Here is a 23318-nt window from a genome sequence, read left to right on the forward strand (position 1 = left end):
AACATGGTATTCCCTCTCTGAAATGAAGTATAGTTTTTAAAAGAAACTAAAGCATGCATTAAAATGGCTAAAAAGAAATACAAAGTTTGATTACTTAGGACCACCAGTATAAAAGCAGAAATTTCAGACTGGCCTTAGCTTGCTTACACTATTTCAAGTGCCCTCATGGCCACCAGCATCTTTTTGCCTCCAACACATGATGTCTAGATTAAGCATTTCTAATTCTAACATATATATACAATGACTGGGTTTTCAAGTTAGCAAGTAAACAAACATCAAGTAATATCAGGGAGAAAGCGAAAAGCAACTAGAACAGAAGCATCTTCCCTCTTCTTCAACCTCCTGTCATGTCCATCTTGCCCAGAATGGAAGTAGATGTAACACTATGTAGAAGCTTAAAAGAAGAGCTAATGTGTGTCTCCAACAGTGATAGCTATAGGCTGTGGACTCAAGCAAGGTTTGTTGGTAAAACACACTGGGAGAAAGAACAGGATGTGGCTGGAGATGGGTACCACACACAGGGAGGACAGCACTTTTCTGGGACAAACCTCTTTGTTCTGGCTCCTAGAGATAGGCACAGCACACATATAGGAATAATGTGGAGAAGTGGATGTGGACATGGACTGCTGGGGGGAGATCAAGACCACCAGAAATGCCCTAAGCCCTCCAAACCATTTCCAGAAGGGACTGGAAGAACAAACTGCACATGATAACTGACTTGTATAGAAAGTGAGTCACCTATTTTACAAGTGGAGAAAGTGACCCATCAACAGGTACTCCCACCAAGCCCAGTCAGCACCTCCAGGACCCTGAACATCCCATCAGCCCACTGCTGTGTGCTTGTACTTGGGAAGTCAGGGCCTAACATTTCAATTTCCATGCCAAATGATCTTCAACTCCTGAGTGCTCCTGTCCCCTTAAGGGTGGGATGCCACACACCGTTGCACCATTAAAGCAATATTATTAACACAAAGTCAGAAACCTCACTTAAAATCGTTTTATTCTTCCTGGTCAAATCCATTATTTTTAACCGACCTATCTTCCTGGCAATACCTTCACCCAGTTTTTGCATTTGGATCCTACTTCCAATACTTTTTATCTCATCTGCTCCCATATTTTTCAATTCAGTAGTTTAAAAAAAAAGATTTTATTCTTACCAGAGTCACTGACAGATTCATAACCCTTCCAAACTGATCAACATAGTAGACATTATCCTGGTACCAGGAATCAAGGTGAAGATAATTATACATGCCAAAAGCACGCATGTGGTCAAGGGTATATTGATCATCACGAAGCTGCACTTCTGCTACAGCTGGAGGGAAAAGAAAAAGACTATTTTAACAATTATTTATTTACAGTTTAGTAATTTAAAATTCAAACCAATTTAAAAATAGTTGTTCCATTTCTTTTCGTAGGTATGCTTTATTTGAAGAAAAATACATTATGTATACATAGTTTAAAATTTCACCATAAAGTTGGAAAGCAAGTCATCAGCCCTAAAGGCCACTGCAGTCATTTGCTCTGATTATCTCATCACCATTACTATTTACAGTGGCCTGTTGCGGCAGGTTTCCCCTGGCAGGATGCCAGATGCCCACTAAAGCCACTCTATCACTTCCCTCTTCAGCTGGACAGGGAAGAGAAAACATAAGGCTCATGAGAGAAGATGAGCACAAGGAGAGATCACTCACCTATTACTGTCACAGGCAAAACAGGCTTAACCTGGGGAAATTAGTTTCATTTACTGCCAATCAGACTAGGGTAATGAGAAATAAAAAAAATCTCAAAACACATTCCTCCCCAACCCTCTCTTCTTCCAGGGCTCAATTTCACTCCCACTGGTCACTCCCTCCTCCCCTCTCCAGGGGCACAGGAGACAGGAAATGGACGTTGAGGTCTGTTCATCACACCTCTCTGCTTCTTCTTCCTCCTCATTCTCTTCTACTGCTCCAGCACAGAGTCGTTACCAAGGAGACAATCCTTCAAACTTCTCTAAGGTGAGCTCTTTTCACAGGCTACCGTTCTTCACAAACTGCTCCAGAGTGGCTCCCTTCCACAGGTCACAGTCCTTCAGAAAGGACTGCACAAGGGTGGGTGCCCAGTGGGGTCACAAGTCTTGCCAGCAAACCTGCTGCAGTGTGGCCTCTCCCCACGAGTTCACAGGTCTACCTGGAGCCTGCTCCAGCACGGGCTTTCCATGCCATCACAGCCAAAGTCAGGTGCATCCACCTGCTCCAGCAGGGGGTCCTTCACAGGCTGCAGGTGGATCTCTGCCCCCCTATGGGCCTCCATGGGCTGCAGAGGAACAACCTGTCTCACCATGGTCTTCACCACAGGCTGCAGGGGACTCTGCTCTGGTACCAGGAGCATCTCCTTCCACTTCTTCCTCACTGACCTCGGTGTCTGCAGAGTGGTTTCTCTCATACAGTCTCACTCCTCTCTCTGGCTGCAGTTCTTGTGCAGCAGCTTTTTATACTTTTCCAATATATTACCCCAGAGTTGCTACCACTGTGGCTGATGGGCTCAGCCCTGTCCATCTCAGAGCCACCTGGCATTGGCACTGTCAGACATGGGGGAAGCTTCCAGCAGCTTCTCACAGAAGCCTTCCTTTAGAGGCCTCCTGCTACCAAAACCTTGCTATGCAAACCCAATACACCTCCTCCCCATCTCTCACCAGCATGTCTTGAGGTCCAATTTACCAATAACCCTCTTACATGAGACACACCTCTACACACACATGCAACAACAATGTCAAACCTACTTGGTATTAAAGTAAGGGAAAAAAATTCTGCTCTATAGTAACTCTAGGAAAACAGCAGCCAAGAGAAATATTCCATATAACTACATGGATTTCATAGTCTTTAATTCTGAGTTACTCTATCAACACTCACAAGGCAAAAGATTAAACCAGTACAGAGTAGAATTAGTTCACAGTAATTACAAAAAAAAAAAAAGCAAAATCAAAAGCACAAAACAAAACAGCAAAAAATCTAAGCAAAAAAACAATAACGCCCCACCATGTTCTTAGCACTCTCACTGAGGCTGAAATTCCCAGAAATGTCCAAGATACCATCAGAATTTCAGACTAAGTTTTTCTGATTGAAAAAGGCTGCAAAGAATGGTTGTTCATTAGAATGCTGCCTTCTTCAAGTCAAGAAGCATGCTACCTACAGGCATTCACTTGAGCAGGATTTTTCCAAAGAGAAAATATCTACTCAACTACCAGTAATCTGAACTGGATTATCTGTCGAAGACTAACCAGGTTTTCATAAATTAGGTGCAGCTTTTTTTCTCCTATTCTGTATCTATACAGAGATGAAGCAACTGTAGTCCAAACATCTCAAAATACATTAGCAGAGGTCTAGTCCATCCTTCTGAAAATAGAATCAGATAGACGAAAACACCATTTCATTCTCCAGTACAGTCAAACCAGGATTCTTAGTTTTCCTTCAGGGAATTTGTCTTGAACTTCACACAAGAAAGATCCCTTTAGAAAGTTAAAAGTAAACTCTGTCAGTCTATGATGATTAGCACCCAAGCCCAGAGTATGGGGAAAGCACCTCAAGGCTAATCCTTCTCATAGCAGCAGTTCACAGTTAGTGCAGTTCCTCATCTTTCAACTTTTCAACTACTTTCTTCCCTTTTCTGCTCAGAAACAGAGCAAATCTATGTCCACCATTTCACCTCCATCCCATCCCATAACCTTACAGCACTCTCTGCAGTACCACTCTTCTTTAGCATTTTCTTAAATTCTACTGCAGCAGAAGTAGTTTACTGTGTCAGAACACCAACTCCTGCAAAGAGCAGTTAATTTGGCAGTGCCATCAGTGCCACTGCACAGCTATCACAAACTCAACAACCAATCACTGTATGTTTCAGAACAAACCCCATTAGAGACAGTGGCGATTAACATAAAAGTGGCTTTAGAAAATTATGCAAGATTACTGCCTGATTAATAAAAAATTCAGTCATACTATACAAAATGCTTGCAAAATGACAGCATAACTAACAATTAGTCTCCTAATCACTGTTGATATTTGCAAACCAGTTTTAATTCCACCCAGATCAAATCATTATTCATATTCATCACACAGGAGGGATTTCCATACCTCTGCAATTAATAAATTGCTGTTCCACAAGCTATGGCCCTTCTAAACAAGCTAGAATATCAACAAAGGAGTGAGAAGAAAATACATCTGTCTTAATGGCAAGGACTGCTACCCATTCCAATTTCTACTTTAATTAATTAGAATATTTTTCTGTAAAAAAACAAATACATTGTGAAAATGCATTTTAAAGCTGTTTGCACAGCCAAGCTTTATCACAGAGATATTTTTCCCAACACAAAAAGAGATGAATGTTTTGTAAACAATTAAAGACCAAACCAAATATAATCCAGGATAATTATTTTCAGTGAAACCAAGCACGTATCATCTACTTCCTGTATGGCTGATCCTATGAAATTAGAATATACATGTAGAAAGAAAACATGTAAAGATTTTTAGCACAAAAAACCTGAAATGGTAAGGTTTCCTTTCCCTACTTCTTCCTTCCCTTTCCCTTAATTATGTTGCTCTTGCCAGAACTGTAACTAAACAGTCTAAATACTCCAAACTACATAATTCCTAAAGTAAATGTACAACTTTTCATGAAAATTGTTGGAACAATAAACTATTGATTAGCTGACTGTAAGGTGATAAACTTTATAAAATCTGGAAGAACATGAACATGTCCTTGAGTTTTCTAGAATGTATTTCTGATAAGCCCTGCATAATAAAGGGAGTCAGGAACAGGAGATCCAAATCCCTTATACTATTGCAATATGTAATTAATTCCACATAAACAGAAGTCATAAACTATACAATTCATAGGTGATTTTAAAGTAGGAAATCTGACAAATGTGAATTGTCTTGTCATGAAACACTTCAAAAGAGGTAGCCAACTGCTTTCAGTATGTATCACACATACATGTAGCTCTGCCAAGATGAACCAATTAAAGAACCTCTTCCATTCTCCCTTAATTGAAACCCATACTATGACCAAGTGAAAGCTGTGCACCACTTCCATGTGCTATCACATACCATGTGCTTAGTTTATAGAAGATTCTACACTAGGGTGAAATTCATTCCTTCCTTTCTAGCCTTCAAGATTCAAGGTCTCTTGATGGTCCTTTGAAAAAAAGAGAAAACCAAAAGAGCTGAGTGCAAAAACAAACAAAGGAGAAAAAAGAAACAGAGAATTTATTAAAAGTAAATTCAGAGAAAGGTAAGTTAATATAAATGGAGAAGAAGAAATACTTCAATCATCACCTTATTCAGTCTCACGGTTACACGGTTTAATGAGTTTTTATTTAGTTATTCAGTCAGGATTTTTTTCTGATTTGTTGTTGTTTGGGTTGGGTTTGTTTTGTATCAGCATTTTAATTTTTTTCCTTTTTTTTATAATGTGATTTTTAGTCAGATTAATCCAGCAGTCTCAATGGGTTCTCTAAGCTGTTTGAGTTCCATTAAAAAGCAGCAGTCAATGGCAGCTATTATCAGAACAACACGTGATATCTTTCAAATTTCTGATAAATACACCTGCACCATGATAACCCAGACACATTGATTCATACATTGTTATGCATACCAGAAAAGAAAGCAAGTATACAGAATATATAAACTAAATCTCAGCTTCCACTATTATTTCCCAATAACCCTAGTTACATGGGGTATTTTGGATCAGGATAAAGAAAACTACTCTACTTTTCGAGAATTGTGTTTATCTCTACTAGTTCCATGCTTTAAAAAAATAATTTGACTCCAAATAGTTTAAATATATTTAAAGAAAAGATTTGCACTCATAATGCTTTACTTAAAAGCAAAAGTACTAAATACAAAGTCATTCATAAGAATCAGCAGAAGTAGTAATGCATCCCTAACCTAACTGTTGCTATAAGATCCCTAGTTGGATATTATTATTAGTCTAAAATGCAAAAAAAAAAAAAAAAATTCTCCTCTCAATAAAGAACACAATCAAGGAACTTATATTTTAAATTAATAGAGAAGTCTTACATCTGCCACCACACACTATGAAGCAGAACTGGGGTGAAAAAATAAGAAAGGTAAAGAAAAAAGGGTGAGGAACAACCCCCAAACAACCCCTTTATTTTTAGATGTCTTCCTGAATACACCAAAGCAACTTTACAAAACTGCAAAATATGCAAAGTAATTGTACCAGTATATTTTGTAGCATCAAATATTATTTGCTTGTATGTCATGCCTTGTTTTGCAATGCCACCCAGTGGAAGCAATTTTGTACTGCAGATACACTGGTCTATTAGTGCAAGAGATTATTTATTTTCTAGTTAACAGTAGTCAAAGATACTTCTAATCCTCCATTAATACTTTTTCTTTTAATTATAAAAACCACGTTTGTATTGTTAAAGGCAACATCTCATTGTTGTTGAGTAAACATGTGCCTGAGACCTAAACTTCTATGAATTACAGCTGCAAATGTCTGAAAAGCTCACAGCTTCTTACTATTTCCCATACATTACTTTAAACACTTTTTTTAATATTTAATTTTTCAAATGCAAATGGAAAATTCAAATGAAAATCTCTGAAATGTACGGGTGCCTTTTGCTCCATAAAAAGTTACAAACATGTTTTCCATTTACCACCACTAAAGAGCACCTTTTATTGAAGCAAACCTTCTAAACAGCATGCATTACCACCATTTTTCAGAAAAAGTGATAAGACTTGATAAATGCAGGTGATCAAAGGAATGCATTCTCCGCATATTCTCCTGGCTTGCACCAGCAGTTCCATCGCTGAGCAAAAGTTTACTCTGCCTTCCAGCTGTAGCTATATTGAAAAGCATCCACTATTACATTATAAGTACAATGATCCTACCAAACAGACAAGATAGAGGAAAGGGATCAGGAACATCCACATCTCAATAAATTCTAGGCCTCTGGAAACGAAAAGGAATTCTAAGACATCTAACGAGTAAACAGCAAAGGTCTGTATCCTTTAAAAACTCTGTGCAATTTAGACATGTTCCTTGCTGGAGACAAGGATTCACCTCAAAATCTCTGCTTTGGACTCTGCTGACATCAGATTAGGGCAGAAGAGATAACCACAAATAAGAAGCTCATTTGCCCCTCCTAAATGTTTGGTGATCTAAAAAAAAGGCATTACAAAACTCAGTGCAAAGGAAACATTTGAAAATAAGTTATGGAAATAAACTAAAAAACACTAAGGAGAAAGACAAAATTTACAATGAAGACGTAGGAAATAAATACATAATAACTCATTACTAGTTGATACATATATTACTAGGAGGAGAGATGATAAAATAAATGACTGTGAGAGTTTAGCGTTGGGTTAAGAAAGAAATAGAAGAACATGCAAATCGTAGTATTTAGAAGTAAAAGGAAGGTATCCTACTCCCCCCCATTCTTCTTCACTGTGACCATACATTTTAAGAAATTCAGTAGAAAATCAATTTCTATCACAGATCTAATAAATAAATTATTTCTTAAAATGTACAGTAATTTCACGACTATAAGGCACACCCTTTTGACTAAAATTTTCCCTCAAACCCGGAAGTGCGCCTTATAGTCCGGTGCGCCTTATCTGATGTACAAAGCGGCGAAATTTGCCAAACCGGAAGTGTGAGCTGAGAGCCGTGGGGGGAGCCGGAAGTGCCACAGCAGCCGGCTGGGGGCGGGCCCGGAGGCCCGCGGCACTGCCCCTGCCGGGTGGAGGCGGGCCAGGGGGCCCGAGGCACCGCCCCTCTCCGGTCCAGGCAGTCCCGGGAGCCCATGGCTGCCAGGTGAATGTGGGCTAGGGGGGCCGCGGCACCCGCCTTCCAGGGTGGAAGCAGTCCCGGGAGCCCATGGCTGCCGGATGAAGGCAGGCTAGGGGGCCGGCAGCAACCCTGCTCCTGGGTCCAGGCAGTCCCGGGGAGCCATGGATGCCGCGTGAATGCGGGCTAGGGGGCCGACGGCACCCCCACTCCTGGGTCCAGGCAGTCCCAGGGGCCCATGGCCGCCGGGTCCAGGGTGGCCTGGTGGCTCGCGGCACCGCCCCTACTGGAGGTGGGCCCGGGGGCCAATGGCTGCCGGGTTGAGGCGGGGCCTCGGCCAGCAACCACACGAGGTGAGCTGGGGGCGGAGCCTCGCTGCAAAAAAAAAGTGCGCCTTATAGACCGGTGCGCCTTATCTGATCTACAAAGTTGCGAATTTTGCCAAATCCGGGGGGGTGCGCCTTATAGTCCGGTGCGCCTTATAGTCGTGAAATTACTGTATTTGTCACTCACACATCTGACCACAGCAAATTCCTCGCAACCACAGTCAACCAGCTGAAGGCAGAGTAGAACTGAACATTAAGTTTTACACGACGGTCAGAAAATGAAGCTCACTGCGGTCCTCAGGAACATGACAACCACCACAAGTTGTCACACAAAACCACATGTTGCTCTCCACCTGCTCCACAGGCAGAAGACTGCATCAATTCCACAGGGCAATTTTTTTGGCATTTTATTTTATAGCTAGTAGTAAAATTCATTAAAATATATAAATATGAAAACGGACATAGAAATACTGAGAGAAGATTGATACTCAAAGTTCACTACGCAAGTTTGTAATAACACTACATAAACACTTCAACTACAGGTGAGATAAAACTCAGTTCTACCTAAGAACAAGCACTTATTTCTTTTAATTGTCATGTATCCCAAGTACTCTAAAACTCACATATTCCTCTTAACTGCCACCAAATTTGGGATGCCACACAAGCAGAACTACAAATCTCAGGTCATTTGAGACAAACACTCATTAAATCTTTTTCTGTAAAATAAAAAAATCAACTGCCCTTTTACATTAATCTTCCAGATTCCACTACAATATTTTTGCAAACAGTTGTGAATAAAATCAGAAATAATTATACTGACTGTGTTACTAAACATTTGACATTTTTTTCAGCTATTGTACTCAGTCCCACTTTAAGAAAATGAAATCAAATTCTTCACACAGTGACACATATTGATTTAATAACCCAAAAACTACCAAGCTATTCATCACGTTCTGGAGGCTTTGAATCTGCACATAAATGTGCTGGAAATTAGAAGTTCTTGACCTTCCCACACAATACTGGTTTCCTCTCCCACACAGTAATTCGAAAAAGCCACAGCCTACACACCATTCACATTCTCTACAACTCAACTCATTACTCTTGTACAACACAAAAATCAAGTTTTGGAAGGGTACCCTAAATCTAACACATGTGTAGACCACTGACACTGGGAAATACAAAAGTCAGGTACAGAACACCTCTGCACTGTGAATAAACTGCCTTAAAGCACATGAAAGAAAAACAGCAAGGAGAAAGAAGCAGCTCTATAGCTGAAGAGAAAGCTGCAACAAAACATCTGGAAGACAAATATAAGGCCTGGTACATTTCCTGTTATTAATTCCAAAACACAAGAACAACAATAAAACTTTCCACTCTCCCGAGGATCAGTATCTATATCTATATATGTGCACACAGAAGAGAATGAGTCAGTATTAGTGATTTCATAGGACAGTTAAGTTAGACTGAAATGAGCCTTTGTGTTGTGGGAAGTGGGGAAAGAAAAGAACACAGTCACACATTTCAATCTTCTATTACATGAGTTACTGTAAATACAAAATATCCGAATGGCCAAGAACTGAGTAGATCCATCTCTCCATTAGCAACTCCACCGTTCATGTATTTTAATGAAGGTCTGTAATCCCACCTATTCAGAACAGGTGCACAACTGACTATCCAAGAACCACAAAGGCTGCTTGACCATAGGCGCAACAGCAAATGAGAGACAAACTAAAGGAGTGCTCCAATGCTACACTGTTCCTATCTCTGATACAACTGCTGCACTCTCATAACAGCACCCATTAACCTGCATTTGGGCTGTCTTTTGAAAGGTGACACCTAAAGCAGTCTTACAGGAAAAATGTTACTCATGTTATATCTTCCAGTCCTACCACACTCACAGTCTCATTCCCTTAGGCTTCAATACAAAATTTATCTAAAAGCTTCCTTCCTACTGCTGACATCTCAGCATGGCAAACATACCTTTCTGATCTACTATGAATACAATATGTTCTACACAAAACTAAAGTTAACATGTAATGGGTTACTCTGTAGATAGGTATATCGTTCAGTAAATATATACAGACCGAGATTAGCCCACAGAAATTGTGTTTGCTGTCTCAGCTTTAGAAAGAAAACAAACTAATTAATCCACCTTACAAAAAATTCACAAACCAGTAAATGTAGAGTGCTGAGATATTTCAGGGCATGGCTAAGACTGCAGGCACATATCCAACAGAACTTTGTGCTAATGTACTCCCACAGTGAATTAGCCTGTTAATGGACCAGCATCTCAAATACTAATGATGCTTGGCAGAGGAAGCAGGGCATGGAACGCATGGCATGACGAATCACCTCTGAACTGTGGGCAGAGTAAGAAAGAAAACCAGCTAATTTGGTGAAGTTTGTATAGGATGCTACCTTGTTGGTCATCTGGCCTCACCTTGCCTGCACAAACAAGACCAGATTTAGGACACAGGTTTCCTTATTAACTTAGGAACTAAGCGCAGCAGGATCAGACAGCTACAAGGCAGAGGTCTGACAAGTCAGAGACCTCGGGCCACTACGAAGCCACCTGGCGAGGAGAACGACGGGCGCCCCGGCCAACAGCAGCGAACACAGCGAGAAGAGCCGAGACGGAGCGCTCGGTCTCTGGAAGCCCCGCCGTTCAGAGGCGCGGGACTGCCGTGCTGCGGGCCGGGCTGCCACAGCTCGGGACACCCTGCACCGAGAGCCCCTGCCCGGCCCTGCCCTCGGAGCCCGGCGAGGGGACGAAGGGAAACGCGGGGGGATCCGTCCTCCCCGCGCTGCCCAAGGGATGCCCGGCGGGACCAGCCCCGCGCCGCGCCCGCTCCTCACCCGCGTCCAGCCCCAGCTGGTAGCAGGCCAGCGGCTCCAGCGACAGCTTGTATCCCTCGAACTTGGGGTCCAGCAGCAGGCGCTTGGCCTGCAGGGAGCAATGGGCGGCGCCCGCCATCCCGCGGCTCCGGGAAAACTTGGGGAATCGCCGGCAACTCCGCGGGCCCTCGGGGAACGCGCGGCAGCGGCCGCGGAGCACCACGGGAAGAGAGTGCGCAGGTGCCCGGGCTCCGGGGTGCATGCTGGGAGCTGTAGTCCGGGCCCGGAGGCAGCCGTGCGCCCGGGGCGCGTCGGGAGCTGTAGTCGCCGAGCCCGGACTACGTTTCCCGGCGGCGCCCGCGCCCAAGAGGGTGGGGCTGGCGGCGCATGGCGCGTGCTGCAGGCGGCTCGGCCTCTGCTGCGCGGACCGGTGGGGCTGCGGCGGGCGGTGAGCCGGGAGCAGCGGGAGCGAACCGCGCCGGGCCTGCCCCACGCCGGGCTGCCCCGCGCCGGGCTGCCCCGCGCCGCTCCCTCGCTCCGGGGCGCCGCTGGGCTGGCAGAGCGCCGGGGGCGCCGGGCGGGAGGGCCGGGCTGCGGAGAGGCCGCGCCCGGAGAGGGTGGGCCGTGCCCGCGCAGGCGGCCCGGTGAACTGCCCGTGCCCGGGCAGCCGGGGCGGCCGTGCCGAGCTCGTCCGGTCGTTAACCGCACACACCGGTGCTCCGGTCACTCACCGCGGGGATCTGTCCGTGGGCAGAACGCTGACTTGTTTTTGTTGGGTGAATGACACTAGCACTTGTCGAAACTCTGCTTTGCTCTGTGTAGGTTTGTGAGAAACGTAGATTTCCAAAATGAATAAAGATGCGCAGATGAGAGCAACCATTAACCAAAAGCTAATAGAAACAGGAGAGCGAGAACGGTAAGTTGACTTCCTACTCCTTGTCGGTGAGAATTTGATGTTTAAATACATTGAACCTGCACTGCACCTAGAACTAGAGTAAACCCAATAAAGTAAACTCAACTCTAAGTTATTTAAGTGCTTGCACATGAAAGTCTTGAGTGGTATATTAACTATTTCAAAAATGCCTTTTGAAAACTTTTATTTAGTTTTCCAATTTAAAAGAGATAATGGGGAAATAAAGGATGGGCTAATTGGCTTATGAATCTAAAGCATTCTCTTATGTAGGTATTTTGTGTTGGAATGCCCTAGATTAATATAAGAATCAGAGTTCCATGCGACTTGTTGCAGTTAAATGTTGTTGTTTCCTGGTAAGGAGAATGAAACAAAACTTACCTTTTTGCTTTTAAGTTTTTCTTGTGTTTCTAGCTGTTTTGTTAGGTAAAGCAATACATAGTAGAATACGTAAAGCAGCACTTGTGCAAGTCATTGCAGACATCCCAATAATGGCAAACAAGTAAATTGCACAATGTTTTTGGCCTGTTGTTGTCACTTCAATCTGTTTTATCATCCTTATATTTACATATCACTAAGAGTGCTTATGACATTTCCCTTCTCATGGTTTCACTGTGCTTGCAACACCATGCACCAAAAGCTCTATCTCCTTCATTTTTAAAGGCCCGTATGAGAATGTTTTACTTATTTTAAAGACCTGGTATCAGATGAAATACTCCAACTTTGAAAGTTTGCATACATCTGCTGCCAGAGTGGACTCTGTTTGAGTGATTCAAGCGCCTCTAACTTTTTCTCTGGCTGCAGCATCAACATTGCCTGAAGCAGTTCTGTGAGTTAGCTCTGGAGGCACCAAATCCTCATGGTCCAACATGGGAAACTAAAATTGGAACTCAATTGGCTTTCAGTTCACCTGCTGTTCAGCCATTTCTACTGCTGGTTTGGGAGCTCTTGGGTAATAATTGTAGGCTTGACTTTCAAACTGGAGCATATTTAAGCTGTCAGGAATGTTTGCTGTTCTAACAAGTTTTATATTGTCTCAACAGCCTTAAAGAGTTGCTGAGAGCCAAGTTAATTGAATGTGGCTGGAAGGATCAGTTGAAGGCACATTGCAAAGGTAACAGCGGTCAATTAATTTCCTTTGTAGTCAACAGAGATTCTGGCCAAATAAAAGTCCCAGATGAAGGCTTTACTGACAGTTTAAACAAGACATGGGCAAAAGGAATGTATCCCTGGCAACTTGACATTTATGTTTAAACATGCTACTGAATAGAGATTATTTCTCAGCTTTGACATCTGCATTTTTCAGTAGTGTGCAAGGCACTATAAGTAAACAGTTGTTTCAATACTGACGTGTGTTAATAATAGCCTTTATTTTGCTATAGATTTATTCCTTTCTCTCTGACATGCTTTTTGACTTGGCTGAAATATGTATAGAAATCTTGTTTAAACCAATTGGAAGAATAGTAAGGATACACTGTCTGTGCTGTTCCTTACTGTATGTTTCAAAGTGTTTTTTTCAGTTGCACCTTTCTTTCTTCTGTGTAAATAATGTGTTTTAAGAGATAAGTGAGCCAACTTGTGAACTGCTCCAGCACTCCAGTAATAGGTCCATCTGGTGCACATCTGGCACATTTCAGATGAGATAAAACATTTTAATGTTTGTTTTTAAAATATGAGCTGATCAAGGTGCATCAGCAGTGACAAGTTCCCATCCTTAAACCTATGGCTTGAGTAAGAGACTAAAATCCACTGTACAATGCAGTAGGTGCTGAGCTAATAACCTATATTTAGATCCCATGCTATTTCATATTCTCCCATGATTATGTAGCCAGGTTTTGTCTCTTAAATCACCAGCACAGGTTTTGTTGTCTTACAAATGGATTAAAAGACTTAAAGTATTGGTCTTGGTCTTCCCCAGATGTCATTAAAGAAAAAGGATTAGAGCATGTTACTTTTGATGATTTGGTGGCAGAAATCACTCCCAAAGGCAGAGGTAAGAAAATGCAAATGTAGACTGAGTAGTACATCAGTAAACATACATACCTCTATTTCATTAATGTTTTGAAGGACCTGCCTATGTTGGATTCAAGGAAAAATGTTAATAGCTTAATACTAACTACAAATAAAATGTTGATAGTTTGTTGATGAAACATGTGAATTTGTATTGTGTAGCAGCCTTCAGATTACTTTTGCAGATTACATTATTTAGTCATGTCTATATTCATTTTTATAACTGACTTAATAGTCCAACTTGTGCATATGAAACAGATGTTTTAACATTCCAAATACTTTAAGATATTAAAATCAGAACTAACAGTTCTAGTGTAATGGGAATGAAAAGAGTAAAGGACATAGCATAGACATGCCAAAAAAATGAAATAATGTAAGGAAACTGCAGTCATCTTTATATTGTTCCTCTCAGGCTTTCTAGCAGAGTTTGATATTAATGGTAGAAATTTCATTAAGTTCTAAATAAAAATAGGTTTTCAAAATAGCTTGCTCAATTCCTTTACTCAGAGGCCAGGGTTGAGAATTTTTTTTTGTCTTAAATTTGTGAAGAAAAAAGGTAGGATAATCACACTTGTTCTGGTTAATATCCTGTTTCCTGTTGAATAATCCTTTTCCTCAAACTTTCCAATTTTCTGGACTAGGAATAGGCAAAAAATCAGTGCAGTAACAACATTGTTCTCAACAGATCCCAATTTTAGCCTATTTTAAATAGGAAAAATATCATGTGCTATGTGAAAATCAAGTAGTTTCAGTTACTTTAGGTATTAACAGAATTGCAAGAACAATGAAAGAATAGAAACTGCTGTTGTAAAAGTATGGTTTTAGCATACTTTTTATTTTGTCTTTTTTAACTTCTTGCTTTCTTATTTGTGTTTCAGCTTTGGTACCAGACAGTGTAAAGAAAGAACTCTTGCAAAGAATAAGAACCTTCCTTGCTCAGCATGCCAGTCTTTAACTCTGACATTCATCTGAGATACAGTTTCCTGTATTACATCAATCATGTTCAGGATTGGAATGCAGTTTACATACTTAAGGAAGAAAAATGTTTAAATTTTCTTCGCACTGTATCGATTGCTTAAACTTGGTGTTATTTTAATAAAAAATTTTGTGGACTCGTGGTTCTAAGGTGGTTCTGTCTCTCAGTGGCCTGTAATGTGATGTCACCTGTTCCAGTTTTTAATTATCTGTAACTTTTTATACAATTGTGGAACCTTGCAGAGATTTTCAGAAAAGAAGCGCAGTTAACAATTATGTTGACCAGAAATGCAGAGAAGTCTATAAAAAAGTGGAAAATGGGATACTGCTGAGCACAGCCTTTCTGATTCTCCCAGCATAAGCAGGAGAAAGTTAAGGCTATGTGAAACTGTTGGTGAAATTCCTTTTGTATTTCTTTTCTAGAGAATGAGTTGTTTGAAGTCTCTGACATGGGTTGCAAGTATTTACTCAGCAATTCATAAGAAGTTGAATTCTTCAAGAAAAAGGCAGTTTTATCTTTCATCACTAATTCTTTTCACATTTACTTTGAGTCGCTATTCTAATTCTGAACAACTACAGTAATTTCACGATTACAAGCCACACTGACTATAAGCCGCATATCCGGGTGTTGGCAAACATTTCGTTCTTTGTCCATACACATGCCGCACCCAATTATAAGCCGCTCCGTCGTTCGCAGCAAGGACCTGCATGCAACAAAGTTGCCAATTAGTAACAGAATCGCGGGAGGCGGGGTTTACTGGCTCGGCCCTGCTCGGGGCGGCCACCAGGGAGTAGCCCCGGCCCCGCTCACCGCAGCTGCCGGGAAGCGGGAGAGCGGCGTGCCCGGCCACTGCGCTTGTCAGGGCTGGGCGGCACCGCTGCATTTGCGGGGGGCGAGCAACGCCGCTGCACTTGTCGGGGGCGGGCAGCGCCGCCACGCTTGCAGGTTCTCACTTCCGGGTTTGGAAATTTCCTAAATTTGTTAATATATTAGCCGCTCCGGAGTGTACGCTGCACTTTTGGGTTGGGAGCTAAATTTTAGTCAAAATGGTGTGGCTTGTAATTGTGAAATTACTGTACTGTTTTCTAGCCTTGCCCATATTACTGGTGGTTTCTTGATGTGGATCTCTGGGGCCTTTTGAAATTGAAGTATAGTTGAATCATTTGCCAGCGAAAGTCTCCTAACATGATACATTTTTAATTCTTGTATCTGGAAGTGTAACATCAGCCACGTCTATACATAGCTGCAGAAATAAATTTTATGACTAGAGAGGATCAAGAAAGAGACTTTGAAGTGAAAATGTGTAATTTTTCCCATCTTGTGTTTGTAGTTCAGAATAGGCTATAAAGTGGAAAAGTATAAGCAGAAACTGAGTGAGCAAGCAGATACTGTTGGGACTCGGTGGCTATTGTGAAAAATTACTGATTCAACATAATAAGTCATACTCCTAATCAGAAGAATTCTGTAAAAACTTAGAAAGTCATTCCTGTGCCAGCGGGTTGTGCTGTTCCATCGCTGCTGCGAGCTCGCAGCTGAGGAGCCGCTCGGGGGCAGCCGTGCCCTGCGCACGGGGAGGGCGGTGAGCGCTCCCACGGCACCCCAGCCCCGGGGGCTGCGGGAGAACCGCGGTGCTGGGCACAGAGCTCACCGAGGGACCCTCGCCGGGAGCGCATGGGGAAGGTGGTGGGTGCTCCCATTGCATCCCAGCCCTGCGGGAAGGAGCCGCAGCACACCGAGGGACCCTTGCTGGGACACGCTGCGCTCAGCCCGAGCGTCACCTGCGCGGGGCTGGCAGAGCCACAGCGGCAGTGCCGGGCTGAGAGCGCTCCAGTGCCTGCTCAGACCAGGGAACAGGTCTGAGAGAGGTCTGGCAACAGCCAAAGGTGAACATTGGCAGTAGAGAGGAGTTGGTATAATTAGGATAATACCAACATCAACGGGACAAGATGTAGCTGGTCATGAACATCTTTTGTCTACAAAAACCAAGTTGCTGCTAAGACTGAAACAACACTGGAACCGGGATCGTGGAACTCCTGCAGATATTCCTCCTGAGGGCCTTGCCTGTGCTGTTTTAAATCTACCTTCATGTCAGTTTGAGCATATTTGCTGTATGTCATTGCCTCTATGCTGTTAAGTAATGGTGAAGGTCAGAAAGAAGACAATTCTTACACTTAAAGATCCACCGTGATTTTTTAAAATGCGTTTCTGCATTCAGTATGTATCATGGATTAAACCCTGCTGGCAACTCAGCCCCGTACAGCTGTTCACTCACTCCCCCAACACTCAGTGGGATGAGGAAGAGAATTGGAGGTGTAAAAAGCTAGAAAATTCATGGGTTGAGATAAAGATAGTTTAATAGGTGGTGCAAAAGCCATGCACACAAGCATAGCAAAACAAGGAATCCATTCACCACTTCCCCTCAGCAGGCAGGTATTCAGATACCTTCAGGAAAGCAGGGCTCCATCCCACTTAAGTTACTATGGAAGACAAATGTGACCACTCCAAATATCTCCCCTTTGCTTCTCCCTGCAGCTTTATCTGCTGGCCCCCATGCTGGGGCAGCTGTTTTGGATGTCCTCTTCCCACTCTTTATGCATCCTCAGTCCCCTCACTGGGGGGGTGAGAAGGAGAAAAGGCCTTGATGGTGTGTAAGCACTGCTCAGCAATAATGAAAACACCCCTATCTTAACACTATTTCAAGCACAAATTGAAAAAAACCCTGTAACAGCGGCTGTGAAGAATATTAACTCCATCCCATCCAAAGCAGCACAGTATGTTATTTCAATGTTTGTAACTTTATTTGCTGTGTGCTCTATTTGAATTGCACATATGCACAATTATTTTAAGTTCTTCATTCCAGACTTCATATACTCAAAGCTAGTACATAATTAACTTGCTCCAGAGCTACCAACTGGTTTCCTTCACTATGGTGGGAGAGGGCTAGATTTAAGGTATTCATACACTGAACTGTGGAAGACTTGTCTCATCTGTAAACTTTTGAAGTTTCCCCTGGAACATGACAGCTGAAGTGCAGTTGCTGTAAGCGCAATGTAGCCCTCTGCAGTCAGCTCATACTTGGCACAGAATAAAGACTGAATGCTGTACAAATTTTCAAACAAATGTGCTGACCAATCTGAAGCTAAAGGCTTGACAACAAGCTCTTTCACATGCTGCCAAAAATAAGCTATAAAGTTCTGCCCAGACCGGCTTAAAATGCAAGAGTGTTCAGAGACCAAGAAGGAAGAGTGGCTGCATTCCAGAGATACACCAGTGGCTCGTGTCTCAGGGTACCTCTGGCTGCTCTTTGATGTAAGCAGCCCAATGGCACTTGTTCCCCATGGGAGCTCTGTTAATCACACCAGTGCAGCCTCCATTAAGTAGAGAGCAGATGAGCAGAGAGCATGTTGGACAACATAGGCAGATGCAAATTAGACTGGAGTGTCCTGGTCAAAGGTAAGGTATCTCGATGGATCTTCTAAGAAACGTTAGGTTTGCAGTGATACCAGAAATGAGAGATGCTTTCTTTGTGACCTCATTTTTTTTTGTTTTAACTGCAGGTTTATTCTCAGATGTACAGTCTCAGTTTCTACTCGATTGTTTGAGTATTGAAAACAGTAACATTTAGGATTCATATTTAGTCAGAGCATTGTCCTGCTGAGGTTTATTTCCCCCACACTGAAAATATGATTTGAGTTTTTAAAGGTTCCATACCTCTAGCATATACAGAGGGATGCATTAGCTAATTTTTAAAATTTCTGCATTTTAAATGTCATGAAATGCACTGATTCCTTACAAAGGAAGACAGCACCCAGCACTAAACAGCCATGAAGTGAGAAGTCATGATTGATGTGAATTACCTCAGCTGTGGTTATATAGTTCTTTTAGCTGGCCCAGTGCATACACATTCCAGTAGCTGTTTCAGCTCAATCTTTTTGTAGACAAGTCTGCAAAAATAAAATAGTTTGTAAACAGACATGGAAATTATGTGTTGGATAACAGTTAGAGTAAATTGGTATAGCTCTGGATGTGCACTAATCCAAATTCTATGTGACAGCAAATTGAGTAGTTCTACTAGCAAATTGAAAGGCCAATAGAAAAAAGTTAGCTTAGCCTATCCCTCAGTCAGGCCCTGAGGGGTCTGAAATGTGCAATGAGCTGAAATTTGTTTGATTCTAATTTGTTTGATAATTATTCTCCCATGAACACTTCTCTATACTGACCTAGTCCAGTCAAAAAAGTCATAAGCCAGTGACATCACCAATGATTTCTGCTAGGATGTCAAAATTACAGTCTAGACTTAGAATGATTTGCTATCATAGGTTTTTCCAATTTCTTTTTTTTTTTTTTTTGGGGGGGTGGGTGGTATTATTTATCTTTTCCCCCTGTTCCTTCTCCACTCTTGTTTGCTGCCATATTTCAGTACGGCCCTTTATCACTTGGAGAACAAGGACATTGAAACTCTGTTTAAATCCAGTAACATTCCATCAGTGCTATTACAAAATATTTGCTACTTCTCATTTCTCTCTGGAGGGTCCTTTGAGGTGACAGCTCTGCACTATCTCATCCATGCCATCATCTTATGGAATATGTTTAGTTGCAGCAATTGTGGCACCTTGTGAGTTTGGCTTTAACTTAGTGATTGAGTTTTCATTGGAGCAATTAAAAATATCCAGTGTTTCTACCTGCTGGGTCTCTTTGGCTTTATTTAAATTTCTAATTATTTGCAATTGAAATCAGAGTTGAGTTCTACTTGGCCTGTTTTTTCTCAGCTATTCATTTTCCAAAAAAGAAACAGCTGTGGCTGCAGAGCCAAATGTGTAATGACTGGAGCTCAAAATGAGGAAAAACTAATTCCTTTCCTCATAAATAATTTATATTTCACCACCTTAGTGTAATAAATAGATTAATTGTTATTCTGCTTGGAATAACAAAAGGCCTAATCTCACTTTTGTGTATTTCACATTTCCCATGATGCTTTCCATCTGAACAGTATTATTCTTAAAAATGTTTATGTTTAGCTTTTAAGTAGTGATATAGATATAGGAAAGATCATAAAAAAATATCCCTCTAAGAAATCCCTACAAATTTCTGTTGGAGCCACTAGGAAAGAGCCATCCATTCTTTCCACCACTGATCCTGAGTTAAGATATAAAATTGCTGTTGATCAAATTTGTGTTTGGCAGCCTGTGGGTGAACACTGACAAGGGCAGAGCAACCTGGCCTCTTGTGCTGCCTGGCTCTCATCCACTGTCTGAGCACAAAGTCAGCACAGTGTTGGGGTTTTACATCTAGTGTTCAGGGTAAAAGCAACACAATTCCCTGGAAAGCAATGACACTGAAACCATAGGGAAAAACTCAGCATCTGCTTCTGAGGGTTCTCTGAATACATATGAGCAGAGATGAGCATAACACTGATCCTAGCTTTGTATGCTGCATTTGTCAGTCTGATATTTAGCCTGCAGTTTTGAAAAGAAGTAGGAAAAAATGGAGTACTGAAAGAGAAAAGGGAATTATTCAGGGACAGCACTGCTTACTAAGCTTGAAAAATCTCCCAGTGTCATTCTATTGAAAAGAAAGTTATACCAAATATGGTGGTGATGTGTCATAATCTTCTCAGGGTGAAAAAAGGAAACAAAGGAAACTTTAATAGAGAAAGGATTAAGGAGTACATGAAAATAGAAGTCAGACAAATTCAAATTTAAAAGTCCTGCTTAATGACTAGAACAAACAGTGAAGAAGTGTGGTGGATCCTCCATTTTTCAATGCTTTCCTGAGTACAACATGCCTTTAAGGAAGAACTGCTTTAGTTTAGAGTTAACCAAACTTTCTGGAAATACATTACTCACCCATGCATGCTCCCTGGAGCTGGCAGCAATTGCTTAGTTTCTTCCAGAAACTGAGAAATGAAATCCAGAGTGAACACTTCCCACAAAGAGAAATGCTGCTTTAGTTGAACACAAGCATAAATTGTTACCCCCAAACACAGGTTTAGCTGGGTGGAATGCATTATCCTCAGGAGCTATAATGGAATAGGAAGTAATAGTTAAACATTACGAAACCTTTTTTGTAACCTGGATTGAAAAATGCTGTCTCCAGCTAATCTGTTAACATTTTCATGCACATCTCATTCTGAGATGAGTTTCTGCCCAAACCCTAGATCAATTTGCTAATATTTGAGTTGTTCAGCTTACATTTCAAAATCTGTTGATGCATATTTTTCAGGAGGAGTTTCATGGAATAGTCAATGGCCAGAAGAGGACTGTTCCTCCTTTGTTAAATAAAAATCAAAGAGAGTGTGATCTAAGCCTGGTTTCAGCCTACTGACTGCTGTAAAGATAAATATAACTTAAAATGCTTCCTCACTATCATGAAGTGAACAGGAAAACTTGATAATCACAGAATCACAAAATAAGCTGAGTTATAAGGGATCCACAAGGATCATCAAATCAAAATTCTAGCCATGCACAGGACCATCCCCAAAAACTACACCACATGTCTGAGAGTATGGTCCAAATACTTCTTGGACTGTGTCAAGCTGGTGCTGTGACCACTGCCCTGGGGAGCTGCTCCAGTGCCCAGCCACCCTCTGGGTGAAGAGCCTTTTCCTGATGTTCAGCCTAACCTCCCCTGACACAACTTCAGGCCATTCCCTTGGGTCCTGTCACCACAGAGCAGTGATCAGTGTCTGCCCTTCCTCTTCCCCTCATATGAGGAAGTTGTATAATGAATGAAAAAATGTATTTATCTTACTTCCTCATATCCTTTCTTTGATTGCTCTCTCCTTAAGACTGTAGGTACATGAGGTTCACAGCTGTATTCAAAATGAGCTGACAGTTTTTTCCCCCCACATCAAAATTGAGATCTAGTTTCCCAGTCCAAATTTTACTAAGACAGTAAGGTTTGTCTGAAGCTGGCATTTTTTAGACAAATTTTGAGAACTCAACACTTCCAACAGCTGCTTGGTCTTGGCACACTGCAATGCCTAGAGAGGCTGCCTGAAACACAGGCTAAACAGTGTTAAAGGAATAAAGTAGGTGTTTATTTAAAAGGCTTTCAAAGGATACACTTTGGGCAGTACAAGAGCCCAGCTGTGGCCATACCCAAGATGGACAGCACGTCACGAGTTTCCACACTTTTATAAGTTTTGGTCCAATTACATATTGGAGTTAATTGTCCAATTACTGCTTCAGGTTATGAAGTCCCATCAGCCCAGTTTGCTCTCCTCACTTTGCCATTGTTTACACTTCTTGGGCCTGAAGCTATAATAGTGTCCTTGGCTCTTAGGCTGAAAAAGGATTGTTTTGTCCAACTAAACTGTGAAGAGAACTTGCTAACATTTTGTTGCAATTATGGATGGACTAGACTGGCATCACCACCAGTTCTTTATTAGAAAACTTTCCATGCTTTCTTTCAATTAACTTCTTTCTAACAACTCTGACTCTTTCCCTCATAGGCAATGTCACACAGTACTGACTCCTTCTCTCCTGTCTACAAGCTTCCTTCTTCCTTTTACATGTCTGGCTAAACTCTTAGCTCTCCCTTACCCAACCACCTACCCTGCCCATCCCTCACACATCACCTCACCTTATCTGTCCCTCACACAACCACATGTCCCTTCCTCCTCACAGCACAGCCAGCAGGCTCCATCCCAAACTGCAGCAGACTCTCAAGCTCTGACTCAGACTGGAGCTATAACTTGTGGCCAGCTAACTCCTCTTTTGTAACACCCATCCTCATTGGGCAGGCACAGATCTTGCCACTCCTCAGTGATCAGTACGTCTGTAATTCATTGGGAGAAATTGCCTTCTGCACTAACCTTTCAACCCATCTTCCACAACACTTGATATGAAGTTCAGAGTCACACACTAAGGCAGTACAGAATCCGAAATATATAAAAGCTAAAACTTAAGGCAACAACTGGTGTTCAGATAAGAATGCAAGTTTTTGAGTTATAATATAGGTCTTTTTTGCTGAACTGATTTGTTTCAAAATGGGAAAAGTGAGGACTCAGTATTAACATTTTTCTATTTAGCTCTTTTCCTAACTTCAGAGCAATCCTGCTTGAAATTAGATCATTTGATCTGGCAAAGGGCATGAATTAAAGGAACTTTCATTTTCTAAATTTGTAAAAATTCCTCTAATAAATGCTGAAGTAAAAAGAAACAAAGAACAGCTTCATTATTCTCTCCCCTCAAATGCCAACCAAACAACCACAACCTAAAACAACCTTTGGAAGAAAATCCTTTGCTTTTCTAAATGCTTTTTCCAATAAAATTTCATGACATTATGTTTCCATGCTATGTCCTCTCTCTCTCCTGCTTTCTTGCAAATAATACATGTGCAGGCATGCACACACAAACACATCCATGAAAATAAATATTTTCATGAAGAAAGGTGGGTACTCAAGTATTTAGAGGATTTGAATTCAAATGCTAACGTGGTGCCAAGGATCCAGTTTCTGATAACTTCA

The 23318-nt window shown here is 41.8% G+C and overlaps 2 protein-coding genes across 4 annotated transcripts in view; one reads left to right on the plus strand and one right to left on the minus strand.

Moving 5' to 3' along the window:
• NUDCD1 (NudC domain containing 1) overlaps window positions 1-11192 on the minus strand; it is a 33931-nt gene extending 22739 nt beyond the window's left edge. The window contains exons 1-3 of one of the 2 annotated variants that reach the window (XM_033066807.2): window positions 10974-11191; window positions 5082-5169; window positions 1158-1312 (exon numbers count right to left, since the gene is read on the minus strand). In XM_033066807.2, coding sequence (XP_032922698.1) covers window positions 1158-1265 — 108 coding nt within the window. In that variant the 5' untranslated portion in view covers window positions 1266-1312; window positions 5082-5169; window positions 10974-11191. Of the gene's footprint in view, window positions 1-1157; window positions 1313-5081; window positions 5170-10973 lie in introns of both variants that reach the window. The other variant, XM_033066800.2, reaches the window with a different exon arrangement.
• Window positions 11193-11314: 122 nt separating this feature from the next.
• Window positions 11315-14984, plus strand: ENY2 (ENY2 transcription and export complex 2 subunit). 2 transcript variants are annotated; one of them, XM_033066815.2, is made up of 5 exons: window positions 11315-11400; window positions 11775-11868; window positions 12906-12976; window positions 13781-13855; window positions 14751-14984. In XM_033066815.2, the coding sequence occupies exons 2-5, from the start codon at window positions 11801-11803 to the stop codon at window positions 14825-14827; spliced, it is 291 nt and encodes a 96-aa protein (XP_032922706.1). In that variant the 5' UTR covers window positions 11315-11400; window positions 11775-11800; the 3' UTR covers window positions 14828-14984. The 2 variants fall into 2 exon arrangements, with proteins under 2 accessions (XP_032922706.1, XP_032922714.1); XM_033066823.2 differs by lacking the exon at window positions 11315-11400 and having other exon boundaries at window positions 11467-11868.
• The last annotated feature ends 8334 nt before the right edge of the window (window positions 14985-23318 follow it).

Source organism: Catharus ustulatus, chromosome 1 (genome assembly GCF_009819885.2).
Source record: "Catharus ustulatus isolate bCatUst1 chromosome 1, bCatUst1.pri.v2, whole genome shotgun sequence".
Lineage (NCBI taxonomy): Eukaryota > Metazoa > Chordata > Aves > Passeriformes > Turdidae > Catharus > Catharus ustulatus.